This window comes from Agelaius tricolor, unplaced genomic scaffold, assembly GCF_023055355.1.
Source record: "Agelaius tricolor isolate 1412-34295 unplaced genomic scaffold, bAgeTri1.0.p SCAF_2, whole genome shotgun sequence".
In the NCBI taxonomy this organism is placed as follows: Eukaryota; Metazoa; Chordata; class Aves; order Passeriformes; family Icteridae; genus Agelaius; species Agelaius tricolor.
In genome coordinates, this window is record NW_027269262.1 from 70,160,585 (window position 1) to 70,185,944 (window position 25,360).

The 25,360-nt window shown below is 37.8% G+C and overlaps 1 protein-coding gene across 3 annotated transcripts in view; it reads right to left on the minus strand.

Moving 5' to 3' along the window:
• Positions 1-25,360, minus strand: part of ZFPM2 (zinc finger protein, FOG family member 2) — a 309,314-nt gene that overhangs the window by 148,327 nt on the left and 135,627 nt on the right. For all 3 annotated transcript variants that reach the window (XM_071421396.1, XM_071421394.1, XM_071421395.1), the window contains one exon: positions 13,055-13,173. In XM_071421396.1, coding sequence (XP_071277497.1) covers positions 13,055-13,173 — 119 coding nt within the window. The remainder of the gene's footprint in view (positions 1-13,054; positions 13,174-25,360) is intronic.

The following is a 25,360-nucleotide window of genomic DNA, read 5'->3' on the forward strand; positions in this document are numbered from 1 at the left end:
TTAACTATTATCAAAATTTTATCACAATTTATCAAAATTATCACCATTATCAAAAATTAGCCATGTTTCAATGTGTAGAATTAAAAGGGAGTAATCAGAATTCCAAGAAGCAATGTTCTCTATGTCTATTGTGACAACAATATTGAATTCTAATACACTATTTTTCATCCTTACAGAAATTAGCTAATTAAGTCAATTTAAAAAACATTTCTGAATTAATCGTGTACTTGCCAAGATTACAAAAATATTGGTCTTCTCTACAGAAAACTACAGGCAGCTTTTCTACTTATCTTCATGTATTTGTCTTCTCAAATGTGTTATTAACTCCAGAGCACTGAAATCTTTTTGATAATCACTGAAGATGAATGTATCAGGACAATCAGCAGCATATGGAACACAGAATGCTGCCAGATGTTAACACACTAAAATAAAGCAGAACCATCCAAGTATTCTGTATCTTGTCTAAAAATAATATACTCATTGACCTTAACCCTATCAAACCAGTCCCATCTTCAAGGTCATATAAATAACAAATATTTATCTTCTATGGAGAGGCTGTACTCGCAGCATTCAGTGTCGGAAAATGCTAAGCATACCTAACCTACTGCTTTGAATGGAAGTTTGGGGTGCTCAGCACCTCCTGCTAGTGCTCAGTGCTAGGCAAAATCAAGTCCTAAGTGCACTAGGACTTGATTTTGCCTAGCCACTTAGATTAAAAAAAAAACCACTTAGATTAAAAAATACAGACATACAACTGTGACCTCTAACACATACTTATTTTGGAAGAGATTTGCCCATGCTCTATGTTGCCTTGACAAACTGACTTCTACCATCTTTGTAATCCCTATGCAGATTTCAAGTGAGAATACCAAGGCAGCATGCTACTGTAGCTCTCATGAGGTTGAATACCAGGCTGCAGTGAGTCATGGCAGCAAATTCCATCCTGTGAAACTCTTAACTTCCCCATGCCTTGCAATTATCCCAGAGGAGACTCTGCAAGTGCAAGATGCTGTGCTTCAACAGCACAGCAAAGAAGCACAGAAAACAATGAGAATGTCCTGACTGTATTTCTGAAGAGCTCAGGAGACCTCTCAGTTATGGCAGTTATAGTGAACAAACAGATAGTTAAGTATCTTTGCTATGACTGACAAGAAAATACTTATTAGAGGTCAGAAAGGCCATTTAGTCCCAAGTATGCTCCTAGCCAGAGCAAGCTAATAGGTGCTACTACAAAGCCACTTAAACCCTGCAACAAGCACTAACAACCAGACTTGGGACAGGGAATGCGAGGAATGTTAAGGAGTCACAACCACACCAAGTGGTCTCACATTTGTGAGGTCAAGTTTCAAAACATGCATATTATTCTTATTTTCCACTGCTGAATGTTGGTGGGGTGGGGGAAAGTGCTTTCAAAAGTAATCAGTGTATATGCAGTCTTTCACTGCACACAGGTATCACTTCTGCATGCATTTAAGAGATTTACTAGCACAGAAGCACAAAATGGACTCCGAGGATGCTGCTGATGCCAAGAACCTCCTTGCAAATGTTTCCATATTGAACCCATGATGTATTCTCTGTTTTTCAGCCTAATAGAGGCTCTGGAACCTGATAGTGAATGACTGACTATAAAAATCAAGATTCAGCTTACTCCGTGAGGCATGCTGTACTGCCAGATCAAAGTGCACCCATCTGGCATCCTGAAAATGCAATACTATTGCTCTCACTCTGCAAATGCATGGCACAAAAACCAGGGGCAATGATCCTTAGAATCTTGAGACAATGATCCTTATATTTCCACAAAAAAAAAACAAGTACAGAAAACTTAGAAACAATGTCCTCAGTAGAACTGGAAGTAATGTTTTGAAAAAGCTACACTGATTTTATGTTGGCTATAATTCTAGTTTTAGTTATCAAGAAAGTGGAGTGGGAAGGAAGAATATTCAGAAGAAAAAAAAACATGCAGGCAATTGAGAAGGGACATGCCAAAGAAATATAGCAGCTTACTTCCTTATCTCACAGCTAGCCCTTGTTATATTTCAATTAGATTTTGAAACCAGTATCCTATACTGGTATGACCAACTGTCTAGCTTCCTGTAATGTCCCATCTGCCATCTTCTACAAAAAAAACCAGTGTCTCATTCTGCTCCTTTTAAAGCCAATCTTGAAAGATTTTAGCTACCTGCAGGCATTTCTGGGCAGCCAAACAAGTGAAGTTGGCTGCAGACATTTCTCAGCACCAGGCTGCCAAAAGCCACAGGGTCATCTGCTCCCTCTCCTTCCCCCACGCCACAGCTCAGCTGCGCCTACACCACTCCTGTTGTCTTGGTCCAGCCTGTTCTGAAACACACCAGCCACAGACTGACTGCAGCCTCCTGAATCTCCTCCAGCTTTTCACTCTCACTAACATTAGGAAGCTCTTTCTCCTAGCTAACCTAAATCTCCCTTGCTGATACCTTGCTGAGTCTGGAAGGTTCACCTAATGCAATCCTTCATGTCGTTCCATGGCTTGTGATCCAGGTGGATCCAAGAAGGAAGTAAAATCCTCCACCACAGATGTATGCAGGATTAAGATGGTATTTTGACTTGGAGGAGGTGAATTGACCACAGTGAGAAGGGAAACAGGACTAAGGTAAAATACTGGATCCCAAAAGAGAAGAATATGATCTTGAATTTAACAAATATAAACAAGGAAATCCAGTATTTAATGTAGTAAATGTGACTGCATCCAAGAGGAAGAAACAGTGTAAAAGCAAAGCAGTTAAGGCTAAAATGTACCATAAGGTCCACTGCAGAATTAAAAATCTGCAATAGTAGAACCAGGCCCTTCAATACAAGCAGAAAAGAAGGAACTAAGATATTTTGGATCTACTATTGTTTTCTGATTTATTGCTCGCTTTCCTTTATGCTAATTTGTCCCAGTTTTCTTCCAAAAGTGAGGACAACAGCTTGCAGGAGAGGGAGAGAGGGAAGAATCCTTCCTCACCTCCCCAGCTTCGAGGCACACCTCCCTCAGCTCCCCTAAACTTGTCTTTAATGTCCTCACACATTGCAGAAGTTCCAGTTTCTTGTTTAAAAAAAATTGGCCACCCATCCCCCAGATCAGAGACTGTCATGGGGAAATGAAAGCTTTAAAGAAAAAGAAATATTTTGGGAAATGTGAGATGTTTTTAAATAAATACATAAATAATAATTATAATTACTAACATATATAAAGCTTTTATTAAAAATAGTGTCTTCTATGCATTTCAGAAACAAGATATAAAAAAACAAGATATAAAAGCTAATCTGTGACAGGAAGAATTTTAAATTATAAGACATATTCTCAGAGTGAGAATAATCTACATAAACTGTGATGATATCTCATATGTTATGTAGTTTTTCTTAAATGCATCAGTAGTGTTCAGAGTACTATCCTTCCCTTACAGCACAGAAAGGACAGTATTTTGTCTATGCAAAACTCAATTATTTTCTAAATATTGTAAAAGAGCTCAAAACCTATATTTAATGATTCAAAACTGTGAAGCATTTTGCAAACACATTAAAATGCATCAGTAAAAAGAAAGGGGGCAAAAGTTTATTAATAAATTTTAAGATGAGACATGATTATTACAGAAGCACAAAATCCTTTAGGTTGGAAAGGTCCTCTGAGACCAAGTCAAATCTAGTCCTTTCCCTGATTACCACCTTGTCAACCAGACCACGGCACTAAGTGCCATATCCAGTCATTCCTTGAACACCTCCAGGGATGGTGAAACCCCCTCATCCCTGGGCAGCCTATTCCAATGCTTAACAATCCCTTCCACGAAGAAATTCCTCCAATGCCCACCCTGAACTTCCCATGGCACACCTTGAGGACATTTCCTCTTGTCCTGACATTGATTACCTGGGAGAAGAGACTGACCCCCTTCTTGCTACAACCAACAAAACAATTTAAATATGAAACCATATAAACCCCAATGAGGCTATGCATAGAATTTACCACGTATGGAATATCAGGACACACAACTAAACCTATAAATAAGTAATCTATAAATAAGAAACAACTAAACCAATAAATAAGGCCTTGCTGCAGGTCTGGGGCTGCTAGGGAAGGTAAGGACAGCAAGAGATGGTGCCTCCTGTGCTCTTTGCTCTGGAGCCCCAACAGCTGGAGCTGGTTGTGTTTTGAGCTTCCTTAGAGTCTGAGGAGCCACCAGGGGATTAGACTGATGAGCTTGTTCTCCAGACTTGATAAATGAGGCTCAGGACATTTATAAGCTTCATTTAGCATTGAATTTCTCAGGCCAAGCTCTGAATTTCTTTGTGCATACTTTGGTAGTGCAAAGTAGATTTGTTGCCTCTGGAAAAGGACTCATTTTGCTACTGGCCGTGGGATACTTCAATATCATTAGAAAAGGAGCTACAGCCAAATGGTGAGGAAAGTTCAGCAAAATTGAGGTATTTAAAATAAAACAGATTTTTAAGACCTAGTAACAGTCAATAACTCCTTCTGACTAGAATATGCTATTCTTATACACTCATGATCACTTACATTGGGTGGGTATATATATAAGCACGTATATATAGTTACTATATTTTTAACATGTTTATTTTTAAATATCCATTTTTAATATATTTATGTATTCATACATACTGTACTAACAGTATTTACTTACTAGAAATATTGAGAGAATTTTTTCTCTATTCAAAATGTTCAAACCCACACTTTCACACAACAGTTAATTTGGCTGCAATGAAACAACCAGAAGTAATTTTAATTTCCATCCTTCTTGAAAATTTATAGGCTACTTCTCTCAAACATATTCAAATGGAAAGGGAGCTAACAGATCTTTGGAATTTTGATCATTCCATCACACTGTATGAAAGTGATCAGAAAGCAGCCAGTGTCTTAACTGAATCCACAGGTCCATTCCTTTAAGTAATTTATTTATTTAATGAAGATAGCCAAAAGTTTAAAATATTGTTATTGTAACTATGATATGGTACCTTGTAACTATGATATGGTACCTATGGTTCTGCACTTTTTATTAGCAAACAAATTTTGACACCACCAAAATGTGACATTTCACACCAGGATTTTTTCTACAGTACACTTTTTTTTCCAAATAACTGCCTACTATGGCATCCACAAGTCTTATGAAAAGCATTTGTTGATGTTTTCATAATCTTATACATTTGTATGTCCAGACAGCACATCTTGACAACATACTGAGTGCAACAAAGTGCTACCACAGTTCCACAGGCAACAGCATCTCAGTGCTTTTTCCACTACCCATGTACCCTAAGGCTAACTATCCTTAGGCAGGCACAGCTTTATGTGTGTAGGCAAAAAAAAAACCCCATGAGCTTCCAGGACATTTTATTTTTAAATGGTCAAAGAGAGAGCACAAGCCCTCTAGTCTTTCAGTTCCATGCCCGTTGTAACTACTGAATTCTTGTCTTACCAATGCAAACATCTTCATAGACACAAACACCTTCATGGCCTTCTGTGCCACTAAAATGATGGAGCTAGAATTTCCAATGCTTGTTCTATGAATGCGAAACTATGTGTCAACATTTTAGAAACTGGATTTTATTTCAGAAAAAAAAAGATAGTGTTAACATCTAGTGAGAAGAAAATTACTTCCAAAACTGCTGAATATTTAAATCTGGCATTTTATATCTTCCTAGTCTATAATATGCATGTTTCATAAATAAGAAGAAGTATTAATATAGAAAGCATGAATTTAAAAATTTTCCTCAGAGGACAACATTTAATACTGAACTGCTCATCTTAAACACATGTATAGAACTCGTGCCAGTCAGGTATTGTAGTCCAGTGAGCTACATGAATGACCTTAAATGGAGAAAAATAAATTCTTTTTCTTATATGAAGTTTTTAAATAAGACTACATCCCATTCTAAAAGTTGTGTTACAGATTTATCAAAATCAACAATAGCAAAATAAGAATCTGAGTTTTAAAGCCTGTGGAAGATTAGAAGATTAGACTAGTTAGAAGACTTTTAAGATTTGACACAGACTCTTAGAAGCACGAAAATATGTTACAACTGAAGTTTATTGCAGTGATTCTCTAATTAAGCAGCTTTCCTTCTCTCTCTTTTCCCCACATCCTAAAATGCAAGAGCCTGGCACTTGGAGATAGCATCTCCCTCTACTGCTGTCTGGCAGGCTCTGGACCAAATTTTTTTTTCTTGCCTTTTTTTCTGTCCCAGGCTCCTGACTTTGCCTCATCTCTTCTGCAGAACCATCCCCTTGCTCTGCTCTCAGCAGCTGCCTGGCAATGTGTCCCAGGGTACATTCCCACTCTCAGAAGGACCCCCTACTGAAATGAAGCTTGCCAAAATAGGACAGATAGTTTATTGAGTTTTCTCCCAGGAAACAGAGTTAGTTTAATGGGAATGATTGGAAAAGTCTATTACTTAATTGCAATAGTATTAGGGTAAATTCTGTTTAATGGAGATGCTCACAGAAAGCACCAAGTAACTGAATTATTGTTAAAAACCTTTCAAAATGACCATTGATAGTTGTTTGGATAAACAGGTGTCAAAATAAACCATGGGTAAGTCTAGTCTCAAAAAAGGCCTAAAGTTAAGGAAACAAGGTTAAAAAAAAAAACAATTTTGTGTAAAAATCCCCTGTTAATATTCAGGAAATAACCAAATAATAAATGAAGAAAAAAAAAAGGAAGAATGAATCCTGTCTTGCTTGTATGTTCTTTAAATATTTAATAACTTAAAATGAAGGCTATGGTAAGGCGTGCAGTGCTAACACCAGTGTAAAAATAGCATTTAGACAGAAGAGAAGGATTAAGGCTCTCCTATACTGTACCATGTTGCTTCATCCCCTGTCTGAGACCTGGAAACTACTGCAAGTTGGAAAAAAATGCTTTTGAATTTGTCCAAAACAGGGTGTTTATTCAGATCCTCACCACATCTTGCTGTCTTATTATTAGCATGGTTTAAATGTGTGTAAATGTAAATAAAAGAGCAGAATTAACTTCTTTAAAAAAAAAAAAAGCATCTAAAGTACAATTGCGTATGAAAGTTAAAAAAATGGTTCATCATTGGATTCTCCTAAACTACATGCCTATATAAAAAGGAGAACACTTGGTAAAAGTGAAGTAATGTAAAGTGATGTGTTCTTAAAGACCATTGTGGATGGCCATGTGGACATCTTGGCATGTCTCAATATTTTTTTAAATATTTCAGTCTGGAAGGCCTCAAGTTCTGCCAGAGGAGGTTTACACTAGATATGAGGAAAATTTTCTTCACTTTGGCAGGCACTGGGACAGGCTGCCCAGGGAATTTGTGGAAACCTCATCCCCAAGGTGTTCAAAAGGCATTTGAATGAGTTACATGGGGACCTGATTCAGTGGTGAACACCGTGCTGCTGGATTAACAGTTGGACTTGATGATCTTAAAGGTGTTTTCCAACCTTAGTGACTCTATGGTTCTAAGCAGCCAATCCCAACACATGCACATCAGCACATAGCTGTTGGGTGACATCATGTGCTGTCCTAAGTGCTGCAACAATAACATCTGCTCATGTTTGGGATGGAAGGAAGTGATCTTAAACTAGTTCAAGACATGAAAGAGACTGACAGTAACAGTAGAAAAAATTAGAAAGAAATGTTTTTGTAGTCACTTGAAATATTTAAAGGAATAAAAGTAATATAACAAAGATGAGAATCAAGGTTCATTACTCAGTACACTATTTTTGGTAACTAAATATAAAAATTTCTCTGTGCTATTAAGAGCCAAATTCTCCATTTGCAATTAAATATCTAAAGATAAAATATACCTTATCCCTCTCCATGTTTGAATAGAGAAAAAGAAACTAAGGACTGGCTACAGCCTGGCTATGGATAGACTACTACCCCTCTGTAGCCATGGAGCACCTCCAACAAAAGTCCCCAGAAAACCCTCGTGCTGCAACTCTGAAGATTAAAAGTCACTGTCTACTGTCTACTACAGACATGAGGTTTCTGACCCAAAGTGACCAGCCACAGATTAGTGAGTGAATAACTTTGCTGCATTTTGAACCTTGGCTCCTCAGCCCTCACACACCACCCAGTCAAACAGTTCCATGAGCATATCTTTCAGAGATGTCTCTTTGGTGTTGAACCTCCCAGATCCCATTTAAGGGTCCCTGCTGTGTCCTACTGCTTGCCTGGCCCAACCCTACAAATTCTTCTCCTGTGGATTCTCTTCACAGCCACATTGAATCCTCTTTTCCTTATCAGGCTCATACAGGCCTGCCCCGCATGCTCTTCCCTGCAACAAGGAGAATGGCGAGCTGAATACAGCTGATCATTGTTTTGCTTTGCAAAACCCTGCCATGGGCACAGATTAACACCAAAAACTTGATGGCAGCAGCCAAGGGAAAAGGCCTCTTGGAATGCCTCCACATGACTGCCGGAGCGACCACTGTTCGACATCCATCGTGGGCTACGTGGTTCAGGGTGCTTTTGTTTCCATGGGCCTCATTCCCATCAAGCTGTCCCTTCAAACAGGGAAAATATTTACAGCTGAAAGAAGCAAGTGAACAGTTTTTTCTTAACTAGGTTGCTAGTGGCTTGAATTTAGATCTGCCTACACCCAGCAGCTCCTCTTTCAGTGGGCTGTATGTCCAGTCTAGTATGGTCTTCTGCTCTTTTCACCTGCATGCTCGTATTAGACTTGACATTTGTGCAAACCCACTTTCCTGTTACACAGGAATCGGAATTACAAACTAGGAGTCTGATGCATAAAAATATATTTCTATCAATTTGTGGGTATCCATGATCTATTGAATTTTCTGTGATGCAGCAAGACACAGATTTGGAGCCTTCATGGTCAAATTGTGTTGTCTTCCATTCTACAGCTGAGTTCTCACCAGCTGTAGACAGCCAGTAGTATTGTTCAAACTATTCATGAGTCTGTTTGTCTAAACAGGGAGATTATATTAAATCTCAAGCAAATGTGGAAACATGTAGACACATGTTTCCTACAAACACGTTCATTTTCTAGGCTTGAAAAGATATTCCTATGCATTTAATTTTCTAGGGACTACCCAATTATTATCCAACAGTGGATGGAAAGTGAAAGTAGTGGAAGGAAATGGAAGGGAGTGAACTCCATGTCTAATTGTGCAGACAGATACAAATTATGCATGCAGCTGAGAGCAGAGGAATTTTGGTAGTTTGGCAAAATTACAGGAACAGATATTTAAAAGTATCTAAATAGGAGATCACTTTAAATATAATACAAGTATCTATGTAGGTATCTACAAATATTTAAGAATTATAAAAGAAGTTCTTAAGGTCAAACTGAAATAAAACTTAAATGCCTAGACAAGTTTTAAGATCTAAGACTCACTTGCTAAAAACAATGTCTTAGGATTTTCTGCTGGCTGCATGCAGATTGTTTCATCAACAGTAACCATAATAATAGCATTCCTTATTTCATAATCGAATTTTATGTAATTCATGAATACTGGCTAAACTCTTAGATGAGAAAAATTAAGAACTTTTTTAGTCATTGAGCCCTTTCAAGTCTACCTTTAGTTTGAGTATTCTTCAGTCCTGATGCTGATCTTGCTCTACCATATTTCCCAACAGTGCTGCAACACTGTTGATGCATCTGCTATTCCTATTGCAATTGTGAACAGTATTAAACTAATTTTTGTTCAAGGTACCCATTCTTCCACTACTCTGAGATGTGTACTGCAAACATATTTCAAGACAGAAACTTGAAAGATCTAAAATGTAATTGACATCTGGCACAGTGACTCAATTAAATACCGTGCTGAATTAATTAACTTGCTCCATCTCATGAGCCAACAGCAGCAAGACCGTATTCAGCAATGCAGCACTGCTGGAAACAAGAAGATATTACATATACAGGCTGCATTCAGTGCAGAGTGCAAGGGGAATAAGTAAGCTCTGACTGTTACAGCATGAATTAATCCTGTGAGGCACTGTCATACTGCAATCACCAAACAGTACAGCCAGGTAAGATACTTTCAGTGAAACACAAACTGATTTCCCAATAAAGGTAGCAGCTGCAAAAGTTATGATATTTACTCACATGGGGATCCCTGAATTTTTCTTTACTTTTCTCTCTATACAAAAAAATCCACATTAAAACTCTTTTTCAAAAATTTGGTGTTTATAGCAGTATAATGTTTGAGGTTGTCATTCAGAAATGAAATAAACTAGTTTTCAGCTCCTCATGTGAAAGTTTGATTGAATTCTAGGGATGTGAGGCTCTACCCAAATGAGCTTCCCAAAACAGATATTAATAACCTAAGTAAAGAATCTCAACTCCCCTGATGAACAACAGAGAACATGTACAATAGTGAGATAAGTATCAAATGGGTCAAAAAAACATAAAAAAATCCAGAAAAATTTCAAGACAAAAAAAAAAAAAGATAAAAGAAAACCATGTAGAAGCTGATGTTTCTGATGTCGGAGTTTTGTTGCTTTAACAGCAAATTAAAGTTGCATCAAAAGGTTTGTATTTCTTCACACAGCATTTTAAAGTAACAAATGTAGGATTACAGGAAACATCTGATATTTGGGAAAAAGAAAAAATACTTAGAATCAGAGAATAACTCAGGTTGGAAGAGTTCTCTGGAGGTCATCCAGTCCAAAGTCCTGCTCAAAGCAGGGCAAACTTCAAAGTCAGATGCAACTTCGAAGTTAAATCTGATTGCTCAAGATGATGCCCAGTTCAGTTTTGACCTTTTCAAGGAATGGAGTTGCTCAGGGGACAAAACAGTATTTGTGAGAACTGAAAGTCTCTTTACAGAAACTTTTTCAGATTTCCAAATCTGTCTATATTTGTAGGCAACACAAAAGTAAGACCTTTCAAGTATTAGTAAAAATAGATTATTATGATTTTTAATTTGACAATAAAACGTATCTTTCCAGTTTAGTAAGAAAAAAGTCCTGAAGATTTTCATTGAACGTCTCTGTGAACTATACTGAGAAAGCTGTTCTAGCCCATTACAATACAAAAATTTAAAGTCAGTTCTGCATATTGCTCCATTACCAGTTCATTAAAACCCAACTATCTTAACTAAATGCTTTTGATATAACAAAAATGGTATTTGCCCAAATATAAAAAGCAGTAACAGATCTTAAAACATTCCTGTGCTATTGAGGGAGAAGCAAGGTTCTGCTAGGGTTGTGGTTCTACAACTCCATCCAAAAAAAAAAAAGAGATACAATATGATCGTATGATTGGCTGCTTGCTGACATGCTGTAAATTCATTCTAAGAATATCTGATAAACATAAATTTTGTAGAGAAGGGACAATCAATACCACCTCCTATACTTAAACAGTATCTGCATGTTGTCTATACCTGATGAAGTGGTACAAGTGGACAAAACCAAACTAGCATTTCTCTACAGTATGGATTCTGGAGACACTTTGAGCTACAACATGACTAAGGTTTCTGTTATATGAAAAGTGATGAAACTAATTATAATGGGATTCAGAAAATTATTTGAATTACAGGTGGTTCTCACATATGGCCTTGTATGAAAAACATTTTGAGAATGATGACAGGCCAATAGTGAAATAGATGAAGAAATAAAAATTAAGTGGATGGAAAAAATGAGACAAGTTCAAATTTTCCAGTTTTTCCTTTCTAACAAATAAGGGGCTTTGACTCTGTAGTACTTCTGAAAATCTATTCTTTATTCAGGTGCCTGAATGGGAAGTCTGATCTGGATTGGGAATACTGAACTTTTGGAAACTCAGACAAAGTTTCCATGCCACTTTCTGTAACATTTCTTAGTACCATTTGATGAATAAAGTATACTAACGAGTACAAAATAGTAAGATTTTAAATGTCTACTATGCATTATATCTATACCATAATATACTATGTACTCAGAATAATGCTTCATTCAAATTTTAATATGCATATTTATTGAAAGTAAAATGCATCCTATCCAATAATCCTTAGAAAGAGAACTCCATTACACAGGCAAAAGTTCTCTAGGGAGGAGTTGAAGAAAATAAATTTCCCCTTTTGTCTCCCCTGTCCATACAACTCCTCCCTCACACTGTCCCACATGATACATCAGCGACTCAGTGCTCCTCACTCTCTTCAGGTCCTGCAAGGGCAGGACGACACCCAGTGCTGGGGAACACTGAGAATCTCAGTTTCTGCATTTGCAGCACAGAGGTGCGTACCCAAAATGCCTGTAATCCCTTCCTGTGAAACTGTCCCACATGTCTTTATGCTAAATACATTCAATGCCAGGTCTGTAATAGCAAACAGTGATCCAGCTGCAGATAATGGTTCTTCAGAAGTTTCCCACAGGGCAATGCATGTTCCAAGACTGTTTAAACCTTCCTAGAGATATTAGTTGTTTCCTTCCTGATATTTTCAGAAAACTAATCTGAACTATACACAAACAATATTGAAGCTCAGACTTAAAACCAACACAAACAAAGATGAAATGAAGACCTAGAAATGACATGATTTTCACTGCACCGAACTGAGATCATTACTTTAAAGTAAAATGGTCTACACATACTTTATGCAATCAGAATAAAAAATGAGGCTAATTGAGAATATATTATATGACAGGTGTCTTTTGATGCTTTTCAAAAAAATGTGAATTTGATGGAAGAGTTTGCTATGTTCAATTACATTAAGGCAAATTTAATTAATTTTATCTTAAAATAATGTAGTTATTTATTTTTGATACATTTCTTTAATATAAATTAAGTATTCAGCAATTAATACTATGAAAAATTTAAAAAAACACAAAAAACCCAGATATTACTACTGAAACACAACACCTTGGTTCAGCAAACAAGGAAGTGACATTTCCCTTCAGTAAAAGAACAAGTTAAACACTATTAACCTGTGCTCCAAATAACTTCACGTGGATGGTTGCCATAGATGAACGAATTGGAGAAGAGCCAAATACCACTGTCCGCTAAAGCTAACAATGCCTGTTTTCAAACGCTCCGTCTGAGGAGCAATCCAGCCTGCTCCCTGAAGAACGGCACAGAGCATAACAAAGAGAAGTGTCTCAGAGCATCTACATACCAAGGTGTTATTATTCAGATCCATCTTCCCAGTGAAAGGCCCCCATGTTGTTCCGACCGGAAGCTGCTGCCGGCTCTGAATCTTGCGCTCCCCGTCTTTCTGGACCATCTCCAACTCTCCTGCAAACAAAGAAAACAAGCAGTGTTGAGAGTACTTTCACTCATGCCTTGACAACAACCACCTCTCCCTTTGTGTTGGTTTTACAAGCACAATGTTCTGAGGACCAATATGATGAGAATTAATTATGCTTGTCTGAAAAACAACTGATCTTGTCATCCTGCAAAAGAAAAACAAACCTTTTTCCCTTATAATTATATTCAAATTTGGTTCAGAAAGTCCCATTCCTTTCTTGCATCTTTTCACACACATTAGAGTTGGAAAGCAATTTTATTCAGAATAGCATTCCATAAGAGTTCTTAAGAAGTGCTGAGGAAGGGGGAAATGACAGCTGAAAAGAGAGGGTCCAATAGCAGCCACACCTGGTGCATTAACCTCCTTGATGCATTTTGCTGCACAAGATCACATTTTGAAGCCCACAGCAACTAACAATTTGAGAAAAACAGCATATAGCCATAAAAAAATCACTACACCTCCAAGATATTACTAAAAGCATTTACTGCAATTACAAAAAGGATTTTAAACTTTTGAGATTTTACAGACAGTAAGATTTCAGAATTAAACAAAAAAATAATTTTAATTTTAACTTAATATTATCAGACAAAATAAGTAAAAGCAATGGGAAAGCTGTAAGATGGTTTTTTCAGTGCATAATGATTTTTAGTGCATGATATTTTTTATTTTAAATAAATTTTCTTTTTGAAAGCAATAACTTCAAAATTAACCACTTAAAAGAGAAATTTTTGCTTTTGCTCACCTTAACTTTTCTGGATTTTTCAGTAAAGAGAAAGAATAACACAAGTCATCATTCTCATGGAGGGAAAAATAAATTCAGTCACCACCTTTCCCACCCCGTATTTTTTTCGTTTTATTTCAAGATTAAAAAATTAGTCTGGACAACTCATCTTTGAAATCAGTCTCTTCACTAAGACTACTTTTTTTGAAAAAACATTTCATTTAAAAATACAGCAACAGTTATATTTATATACACAATTTCTAATACTATTTTCTGAATAAATTCTGGTTTCTGACTTTCCTAGGGATACAATGGAACAAGGACAGGGTGATGTGTACTTTTCCTGTTAGATGTTTGACTGCTTTTTTCCATGCTCTTGCACTTCCAAGCTTTCCCTTTCCTGAAGGTAGGCAAAAAATCTGTTGATCTCAGGAGCAGCAGAACTCACCTCCACTTTGTTAAAGCCATGATTTTTTCATGATTTGTTTTCCATGACTGCTAAAGCCCCTTGCCCCCTTTCCACAACAAACAGATGCAACAGTGATTCCTGTCTTTTGCATCAGCATGTCTCAACAACTCCACCCCAAATAAGGATAGTGCTTTTCCACAAACAGAGCAAAGTCCAACTGTGCAAGGAGTCAATTCATCCCAGATTTAGCACTGGTGGTTGTTGTGAAATGAACCTTGGGCTGAAGGAAGTGAGTAACTCCTCCTGGCTCACAGGCAGCCTCCACAACTTCCCCCAGCTAAACATTCCCCTGGATGCCTGGATTTACATTGCCGTCAGGCTACAAAGCTTTTACTTGTCCATAGGGGTTTATCTTGACCATCTTCCAAAGAGAAGAGCTGGCTCCAGCTTCCATTTTCAAGCACAGAAATCTAAATTTCACCTCTGAGTGTTGCAGATTACAAAACTACTCTACGTAAAATCGTGCATCAGATCCTTCCTGCAAACTGGAACAAATCTAGGAAATAGAGCTGTATTGGTTTACAAAAGCTTCTCTGTATGTGGGTGAGTCCTCATCATGACAGTGCTATGACATTTTAAGAGACAGTATGTGAACAGGAAAGCTTATGGATTAATTATATCTAATTTACACATGTGACATATATGCATCCAAACAGGAAAAAAAAACCCCAAACAACCATAAAAGCATTTTTTCCTTCTCACAGTGACATTGTTACAAATTGTATTAGCTTTAAAAATCTCTTTATATGTTAATTATGGAAGAGAGAAATTGCAAAGTAACATGTTTATCACTTAGCCATACTGCAGCATTTTCTCTCTACAGAGAGATGAAAACTGCAGCTTTGCTTGCTTTTACACACTAAAAAACAGCCATGTCTATGGACATGTCACATTTAACTGATACCAGAGGAATCATGAGAATCTTTGAAAACCCTTTTAAAAAATAATTCAGACTCCCTTTCTGCCACTGACATTTTTCATTTGAAAAGGGTTCAGACACAGTCAAACAGTGACTCCTTATCTGTACCTGTGGATTTACAAGCAGGCCTGTCTTTTAATGGATTAAGAACGACAAACTTAGGGCAGATCAACCACTGATATCCAAAAAGCTACCAAAGTTTTAAGGTACACATCATTACACATGATATTTTAAATAAAATTAATAACATGAATCTTATACCTGATAGGTAGCTCAGATTTGAGGCAAGCGTAAGAACAAACTTTTTTTTTCCAAATATAAATTCCAAATATAATTTTTCCCTTCTGTTGATAATTAAATAAGGTACTATGGATTCTCTCTCTTATTCTCTTTTGTTACAGTTCCAAGCTGTAGTTCAGGCAATATTCAATATATATGAATACTTTGAAATATTCTGCCTAGGGGGTAACATCATGCTGAATTGTACTGAAACTGCTGTGTTTCCCCACACACTTAGAACACCATGAAAGAGGAGGAGATTGCAGACAAGGTAACAAAATGTTTTGCTGCAAAACCTTTCTGTTTCTCTGTATTGCAGTTCTCCAAAAAGGATACATTTCTCTCCTGTCACCATGACCAGCAGCCATGTTAATGCTATGGGTGAATGTCAGAGTTGGGAAGGACAATCTGCTTGCATTTTTAGACAAAACGAGACAATCTGGTTATGCTTATACAAGGTGCAGCACATTACAATTTAGTCCTTGGCAAAGATTTTGGTTTTTTCATCTGAATATCTTTGGTTTTTTAGAGGAAAAAAATTGACACTGCCTGCAACTTCTCTGTATTTATTTACAACATTTTTCTCCTGTGAAATTTCCTATTTGGTGAATGGTAGCACAACTGCAGCACACAGGGGGTCAGTCTCCCACTTGATGTAACTGCAGCTGTCCCCTGCTCACTGCTGACTTCCCACAGGGATGCTGGTTTAAATGCCATACCTGTGGCCCTATGGAATGTGTGACTTCAAGGGTGTTTGCTGGAAAATGAGAACCTCACCCTCTGACTCTTAATTAAAAGGGTTTGAAAAATGTGTCAGCAAGACAAGATTTTTCCCTTCAGCCCCAGAGGAAGTTCAGATGTAAATCTGAAGTGCTCTCTACAGCTACCATCCCCTGCACAACTGCTCAGAGTCTTCACAGATTACATCAGGAGAAGGAAGAGGATCTAAGACTTCATTGCTGTATCACCACTCACAGTAAGTGTAAAGACTCAGCTGGTACTGACTTTTCACACATACTTGTCCATGGAAATTCCAACATGTGGGGAGGAAAAGAGAAGAAGGGATGAAAAGCTGCTGCAGCCTTCTTTAATCCATGTTCAAACCCAAAGGAGGCAGAAAATACTGTGCCAAACACTGTTAGGCGCCTCAAGTAATCAGCAATTGCAACAGACCATCTCAGTACTGAATACAAGTTCCTTCCCATAACAGCAAATTATAACAGAACTCCTTCCTATCCCTGGAATAAAATATGTAATATACTCATAATTTCCATGCAAAGTAGAGAAGCAGTTTTACTCTCTTCATCCCAGACTTGTCAGCTCTCCAGCTGAAAAGGACAGCAAGAAGTATGATAGAAGCAGCACTAAGAAGTACAAGTAGAGAGGAAGTGATGCTCTGCTTCTAGTTTTTGTGAGTAAGGTAAAAAAATTAAGAGACATTTCATTTAGTGATATTTACTTGCCCTTTCCTTGCTACAGAGCAAGTGGTTTTTGGGTTTTTTTCCCACAGCTTGTTCTTCAGGAACACATTTATTTCCAGCTTGCTGAGTAAGTTTATACAAAATATTTGAGACACATAGTATGGGCTAATCAATTTTGGTAAAAGATAATGCTGTTAGTGCTGTGGGCTGTTTCTCTTATCTTGTTGATGTAGCATACTTTTAAAGTCTGTGATTACTCAAAGACTTATGATAGCTGCACTGTAAAAGAAGCCTCAAGTCATGACTCACTAGTACAGCTATAAAACATCCCATGGCTTTTAAGATATTAGGCCACCTTGGTGGCTAGGAAACCAGAATGAAAGGACTCAATTTAGGATTCTTTTCATACATGCATATATTGTTTCAGGCATGCCACACAGGGCTTTCATTAAACAGAAGGTAGAGAGGTCAGTTTAGCTTTGTATTCTTTTACAGCACAAACAGCATCATTTAAAAAAATTCTCCCCAAAACATAGAGTACAGAGGAATCCAACAGGAGCTTTTGGCCCTTAACAGGATTTGACCACAGTCTGACTACCAGAAAAGTTCAACTATATATAGTATTTCTGAAACAAAATAATACTGGCTTTCATCCATCTACCTACATTCTGGAGTAAGAAACAAAGGAGTATATATCTGAGGGTGAATGATGAACACTTGTTGTGGGACATAAGGAGAACTACATTCAGAAATAACTGTATCTAGATTCGTATGCATTTAAGACTTCTAAGCAAGTCACTGATAGCTTTGGGCCATAGTTTTTGGGTTTTTTTCTTAATTTAAAATAGCTTTCTAAGTGTAGTCAGTTCAAAAAAATGAGTAAGCTCCTCCTCTGCTACAATTAGAGACTGGTTATTTGACATCATGGGGCTCTACCAATTTCCACAAGCAAATGGCTCCTTCTTTGCATATTTCCAGTCCACAGCCACCTGGCTCTCTAATGAGTATTTCTGCATGGCAGAGAAATTGTGCATGTTGTAGTTTCAAACAAGGACTGCTCTGAAGTCAGAGTGAGCTAGTTAAAAACACTCAGTTCTTAAGTGCTGCCCAACCCAGAACCCAGTATTTGCCTGCCGTCCTACATGCACAGGAAGAATCTGCAATTAATATTTGGCTGGCGATTGCTTCCATTATAACAAACTAATATGTGTAGGTCTGCACATAGCAATTCACTGATGGTAGAGAAGTATCCCATTTCCACTTCTGTGATTCTTAATAAGGTAGCTCCAATATTCAGTGTTCACAGACATAAGCTGCATTATTGAGATACTTCCTGTAAATTCTCCTCCCTCAATTTTCAAGTCTCTGAGACATAACACACACTAAACTACAGTTTTGAACATAAACTTGAAATACGACATTCTCTATTCAAGTACTCCAGTCAAACCCTGATAAATCAGGCTGGCCATGCAGTGATCTTATCCCTTCTGACTCTTTAATAAATCGAACCTTGTAAGTTCACGCTGTTGGAAGTTGTCACTAAATGAAATTGTGACCTTATCCGATGCGTGAACTTATCCTGCTGACAACTACATTTATTGTACGGATAAGCATAAGGGAAAAAAAAGAGGCTTTCGATAATTGTGATCTTACCCATATGCAACTCTAACAGATGGGATCTTTTTGATGTTCCATTTAATGATTTGTCTATGATGAGCCTTTACTCAGAGAAAAAATAAATGTTCTTCATAGGTAAGTGGTAGGGGAACTGGTAAACCATATGAAAAGTGCACAAAGAGGAGTGGCTGACAGCAGAGAGTCAAAAGCTATTAGCTTAACACAAAGAGCTTTGAATTAGCTGGTAATTGCACTGCAAAAGATAACCTAATGGAAATGGTGAAACAGTAACATTCCCTTTCCACAGGACTCATTCAGTAGTCCAAAATCCAGAAATAAATAACTGTGACTCTGAGGCAGTAACCCAAAATATGCTGTGCTATGGCACTTCATGATGAATGAATTAATGAATGAGTGGATGAACAAATCCTCTTCCAGCACTGACTAGATGCTTGCCTCTGTTATTGTGGAAGCATATTAGGCAACAGACAATTCAGAGAATCATATAATAGGTTTTGAATAAGGTTGGAAGGGATCCTTTAAGATAATCTAGTCCTAACTTCCTCCACCAAGAAGAGGCATGTTCAATTAGATCAGGTCATTCAGAGCCCTGTTTAAACTGACCTCAAATGTTTCTAGGGATGGGACATCTACCACCTCTCTGGGCAACCTGTTCCAGCTTCTCACCACCTTCAGTTTAAAAATCCCTGAAAATGCCAAAGCAGCTCACATTACTGTGTTTGTCAGGGATTTAATACATCATGTTACCTAATTCTCACAGTGGACAGTACTGTACCCATTCTGCAGTCAGTGCACTGACCCCAGAGCGAGATGACCTGGGCAGTGTCAGGGTACAGTCTGATTTACAGCGCTACAAGTCTACTGGGGGACACAAAAATTGTAGTTATCTTACTAGGAAGACACATACATATGAGACAAATTCACACTGAGTACAAGCAGTAATGGACTAAATTACAGTCAATCTTTGAAGAAATTTTATCATTTGCTTTGCCACAAAAATGGCATTCTCAGGGGTCTTGGCAAAACCAGAGGTTATTTAGGTTGTCCACAACCAAAGGCAAAACTTAATTTTGCTTCCCAAAAGATGAGGCAGGACAGTGTTAGGACAAGAAAGAAGGAGGAACAGATTCGGGACTGAAAACTGAGAAAACAGCTCTGGATTGGAGTCACCCTGGAGGGAGGATTGCTATTCTGCTGCCACTGAGGTGGTGGAGGGCTTCTGAACATAGCATCCTTTTTTCTTTTCTGAAGTTTTTGCCACCCACCAGCAACTCCTTCCCCAGCCCTGATCCTTCCTGTATATATCCCACTTGAGGAATAGAGTTAACCAAACCTTAGCCATGAGGGAAGTAGACACAAGAACAGGCCAGAGGTACTTGTGGCTCTAACCTATTGATCTCCTTTGCCTTTGCTTAGAAGCAGGTCTAGATAGCAAAGACCATGCAGGAGAAGCTGCCACAAGCTGCTTCATGCCTAGCTCAGCAGGCACGAAGCCTAACATTGCTGCATCTTCACAATACTCCCACAGGGCAGCAGTGCACTCTAGGTAAGGATGACAAATGAAAAGCCTTCTCCATTTTCTATAACAAAAAAACTTGCTGCTCCCTACCTTTCTTTAGAGCCCTGAAAGTCAGAAGCAGAGTTTCTTTATCTCTTCTACCTGCTGCTAGTACTGCAAATGGCAGAGAGTGCAGGTGCTATCCTTATCTGCAACAGCGCTGTCCTACATCAGGCAATAAAGGGAAGGAACAAATATCGTGAAAGTGAGGACAGGGAAAGCCTAGGCAAAGATTTTCAGAGAAAAGGAGAGAAGTCGTCTAGGGAAAAAGCCATCTGAAGACTCAAGTTGGGTCTGATCAGGACACAAAGACAGCACCTGGAAAAAGAGGATCATAAGATATTAAAGAAAACTGGGATGCAGAAAACTTGCCAAAGTGAGAGAAGAAACATCTATCTCCAAATCTGAAACACAAGAGAACTGCATCAATTTAGAATTAGAATGCAAACACTACTGTTTTCTAACCAAGGCATCTGGGTTATTACAGCGCTTAATTCATAAGCTAAACCACTAAAATAAAAGATTCTAATATCTCACTGCTCAGCTGAATCCTGGCTAAACTGAAAAACTGAAGTGTGTCTCCACTACAGCCAGAGATGTGATTTCACCTGACATTTGGTCAAACCCATTCTCTACATCTAAGTGGCCAGATCACCATGTGCACCACAAAACATTTCTGAGAAAAAGTTTCATTATTGGTTATCTAGTTTACACCAGACTCTGGCTATGCCCACAACATTGACTGGTTGATGTGACCTCAGGTATGGGTACACAAATTTCAGATTTACAACTGAAATACACAGCTAACTTCATTGATGCAAATGTGCACTATGTCTTTCAGCACAAGCTTAGTATTCAGAGACTATAGTGTCAAAAGAAGTCTTCAAAAAGACACTTCAAAAATTTTCTATTTGAGATTTTTTAGCACACTATTAGTATTCAGTTACTTACATGAAATAAATACAAAAGAAAAAAGTTACCTTCTTATAGTACCTCACACTCATGTAATCTACAGAATTTAGAAACACAGGATCACATCCCAGATTAGAAAAACCCAGACCTACAGTGGTGAACACTCTGCATCAATTTGAAATGACAATGCTAATTCTACATTTGGGGGAACTGGAAGGGAGGGCAATTAATTGAATCAATGTTAATAGGACATAAATTGAATAATTACTAAAGAAATGGAAATGGCAAACTAAATAATAATTTTTTGTTACATATGCCATCAAAATAATTTTTATGGTTTAAGGTGAACTAAAAGTACTGTTTTTTCTCTGGAATTCAGAAAGGAGGGAGTATCTAATGAACGTCGTTGCTAGAATTTGATTAGATTTTTACATTTTTACACAGCTCTCTAGACTTTTCCTTTATTTGGACTGCTTCATTAAACTTACAGAAACATACTCAAAGAAAAAAAAGAGACAGAAGTAAAAGAAATATACATTTACTCAAGATATGCTAACAATGCCAAAGGTTTTTTCACTTGCTTCAGAGTCACGTTCCTCACGATAGAGCAAATACTGTGTTTATATCAGCATCTAGACTACAGATAGAGGCAAAATAAACCCAGCCATCATGGCAAAATCCTGATCCTGAAATGAAATCAGAAGAAAAGATCTTTAGTTTTCAAGTCTACTAACTACAAGGACAATTTACCCCTCTGTTTTCTAACTCCACATCTCATAAAAGAAGAAAAGAATTTTTTTTGTTTGTTTTTCTCAGCAGTTTTCAATCTTTGCGTAGTTCAAGAGGTTTGTTACTGCCTCCATATGTTGAGGTAAACCTGGAGTAGAAGTACTTGCAAAAATACAGAAAAAAAACCCTAAAGACAACCAGTGTAGCTAAAGAGACCTAACTGCAGTTCCCTATGAGAGGAATAGTGTAAACTGCATTCTCACAGGGACAGTCCCTCGTGGCAAACATCACTCCCAGCTATGCTGTAACACTGCACAGACCCAGCAGGCTGAGCAGGTTCTTCATCCCTGCTACTTGTAGCTTGCACAGCTTGGCTCCCTTTCTCTCCATCATGAATACACAGGCTACTGAAATGCCAGACTTGGCAAGAGCAGGCTGACAATATTACTGAAGAAGGTTTTCTTGATAAGATCATCATCTCTTTCTGGATACTCCTGGGTATGCTCCCTCCCTCAGCAGAGGAACAGCAGCCCCTGATAAACGTCCCTTTGTGTGCAGATTCTCCCTGATATATGCAAAAACACTTCAGTTCTGAGTCTATCTGCTTTTTCTTTGCTTCATACACCTGAAATACACTTAGAGGTTTATGAAGCACTCTATGTAAGACAACAGAAAATGGGCACCACTGAAAATACAGCTTACATAACTCAGACTGAAGTTATTTTCTGAATTAGATGCTATTCTGCATGGGAGAAAATCCTAACATTTCACCATCTCCTACATCAGTCTTTCCCTAGGACTTTTTGGAATCCTTTTAGCTGGAAGAGACTCACCTTTTTTTTTTTTTAACAATATTATTTACGCAAGTATATATGATATTATATTAAAAAAATCATAGACATTTGCACGTTTACCCAATTGTTGGATCTCTTTTTTACTTGGAAAAAATGAAAAATATCAATGCAGCGTATGTTGCCAGTGAATGTAAAAAGCTACTGAAGTTAACTTAGTATGAAGACTGATGTATTCATATTTATGTAATTAAATATATTACATAAGCAAAAATGTTGTGAAAAGTATTCCTTTTTACTCTAAAAGCAAAGCAATGAGATCATCGTGACCGTATCTGTGGTGTCTTCTCAGTTTACAGTACTTATGCTTAGAGATAGAAGGATCCATTTTCATCTCTCATTTGTGTAAGAGCAGATAAGTTATTTGCTTTCTATCAGATATTCATACTCAGAGCTATGAAACCACTGCTTAGACACCACTATCTAGCTAAAAGTATGTGAGCCAAACTGCCCAAATGTCTTGCAAAAGAAGCAGATGCTTTAAAATTATTTTCCTATTTCCTTTCAATGTTTCCAACAAAATTCTGAGAGTACAAAGAAAAAAGACAAAAACCTCAGTAAAGACTCCAATTTATCAGTATTTAGTGTAACCATCGAAAAGATCTAGTTATTGTTGAGATTAGGAAAGTGAGAGGGAGACGGGGACAAAGGGAGATTGAATGCTATGCTCCACTGCATGCATGCAATATATAGTCACATCCATTATAAATGCAATTTATATGAAAAGCAACATTATTATAAATAGAGATAAATGTAGTATAACTATAATGTACAATATCAAGATTCAAATTAATAATTCCTTTGCACTTGCTGAGGATGGCCATGCATAACAGACACATGGCTGTGCACTGCTCCAGCACTCATGAGTTATGTGCTTATCTGCATCTTCTGTGATCAAGTACCAGCAGTGACCAGCACTTTTTAGCACAGTGCCAGACAGGAACTGACTGCTGGGTTTGGACATGGACCAGAATACCTTTCAGTGCCTCAGCCTGGACTATCACACTGCTTCCACATGCACCTACACTTTAGCATAGCCCAGACTTTGAAGCTGATATAAAGAGTGATGCTCACTTATACAGCAGACTTGTAACTTAGAGTGAAATAAACCCTTGAACAGAGATTGAGCACAAGTCCTGTGCACTGCCTAAATCCTACTCTGAGGCTTACATAAGACTTAAGTAGAATACTGGTCTTGTGGCAGCCTTCTGTACAGGAATGATCTTGACCTTCATATGAGTAAGTCCCCGGGACATCATGTGTGTAAAGCATATCCCAAACTGCCTTGCCTTACCACCCTCCCTTTTACAAGCACAGGCTTTGAACACCCCATTGCTGCTTTGGACAGATGCAGTGACTGGGGAGCCTGAGGAAGAGCCAGCACTGGCACATGTTCTGTGGCAGTAGGATGCAGATAGACAGTCTTTCTCCTGAACAATGACCTCTTGAGACTGACTTCACAGCTTAGACTTTACGTCTGTAAACCATGACTCAGAACAAGTCCACAGGTCCATGGCCTTACTAGAAATTTCAGCCTAAATAGGACACTCAGGGTCTCAGAGGAAGTCAGTGCTAGTGACAGGAGCCCTAACTTGCCCTGACAGTCACAATCACTGCTTCTGAAAACACAATACTTAAAATAAACTCATTATTTTGAAGAAGTAAGAAAGTATTTCTTGCAAAACATAGTCATGAAACAGACAGTGTCAACAGTGATCTAAAGAATTATAATTCAAAATATATCTGGGCTACAGAATTATTTTGTCATTGAAGCCTTAAAACCGCCCCTATATTATGATGTTTTAAAAATATTAATGTCAATTTTTAACAGCTTCTTATTATCCTGCAATGGTGACTTACTGTAAGAATATAAGAAGCATAGCCTATTATTAAATATATAGAGTTAAAAAGGATAAGTACGTATGAAATGATCATATTGAAAAAGATGCAGTTTGGAATCTTTATTCCCCTGATAATAAAATCAGCACTTTACAAAATCATGTGTAATAGCATAAAAATTCCCCTAAAAATATCAGCTCCTCTCTACCTCCCCATTAAAAAAAAAATCACATGCATCAATGCAAAGAGAAAATTTCTATTTTAACTGTGACAATTCCTTTGATGTACATAAATACTTTTCAACTTAACAATTCCTTTTTGATAGGCACAGACAATTTGCTGTAAAAGGAATCTTGGAGAAAGACAGCTTGATTCTACCAGGTTTTTCCCCCATATGTTTTCACCTCAATTAACAAAGTACATTAACAGGATACACGATGTATTAGCTTAAAGGAATAGAATATCTAGAGAAACAAATCCTACTTTTACATAACCAGTGTTGCAGTTAGTGGTTTTAGAAAACAAGCCTTTCAGTATCTGAAAAAGCTTCAACTTCCATGCAGGAGCTGGGACCACTCTTTTTTATATTCCAGTATCTTTCCATAAAAACCTGCTTCCTACCCATCTCCTGTCCCCTGGACCCTGCTTCCTTGGGCAGTTCAGCTGCCACTTGCTCTCCCCCTGCTGCCCTCAGTGCTCCTCCCCAGTACTGTGTCATACCCAAGCTCCCAGTGACTGCCTCCAACAATGGCCAGAAGCAAATGTCAGAAAAGACACAAGCACTAAGGCACATATGCTCTCCCTCACACAACTGATTTATAACTTTCTGTCTTCCCCC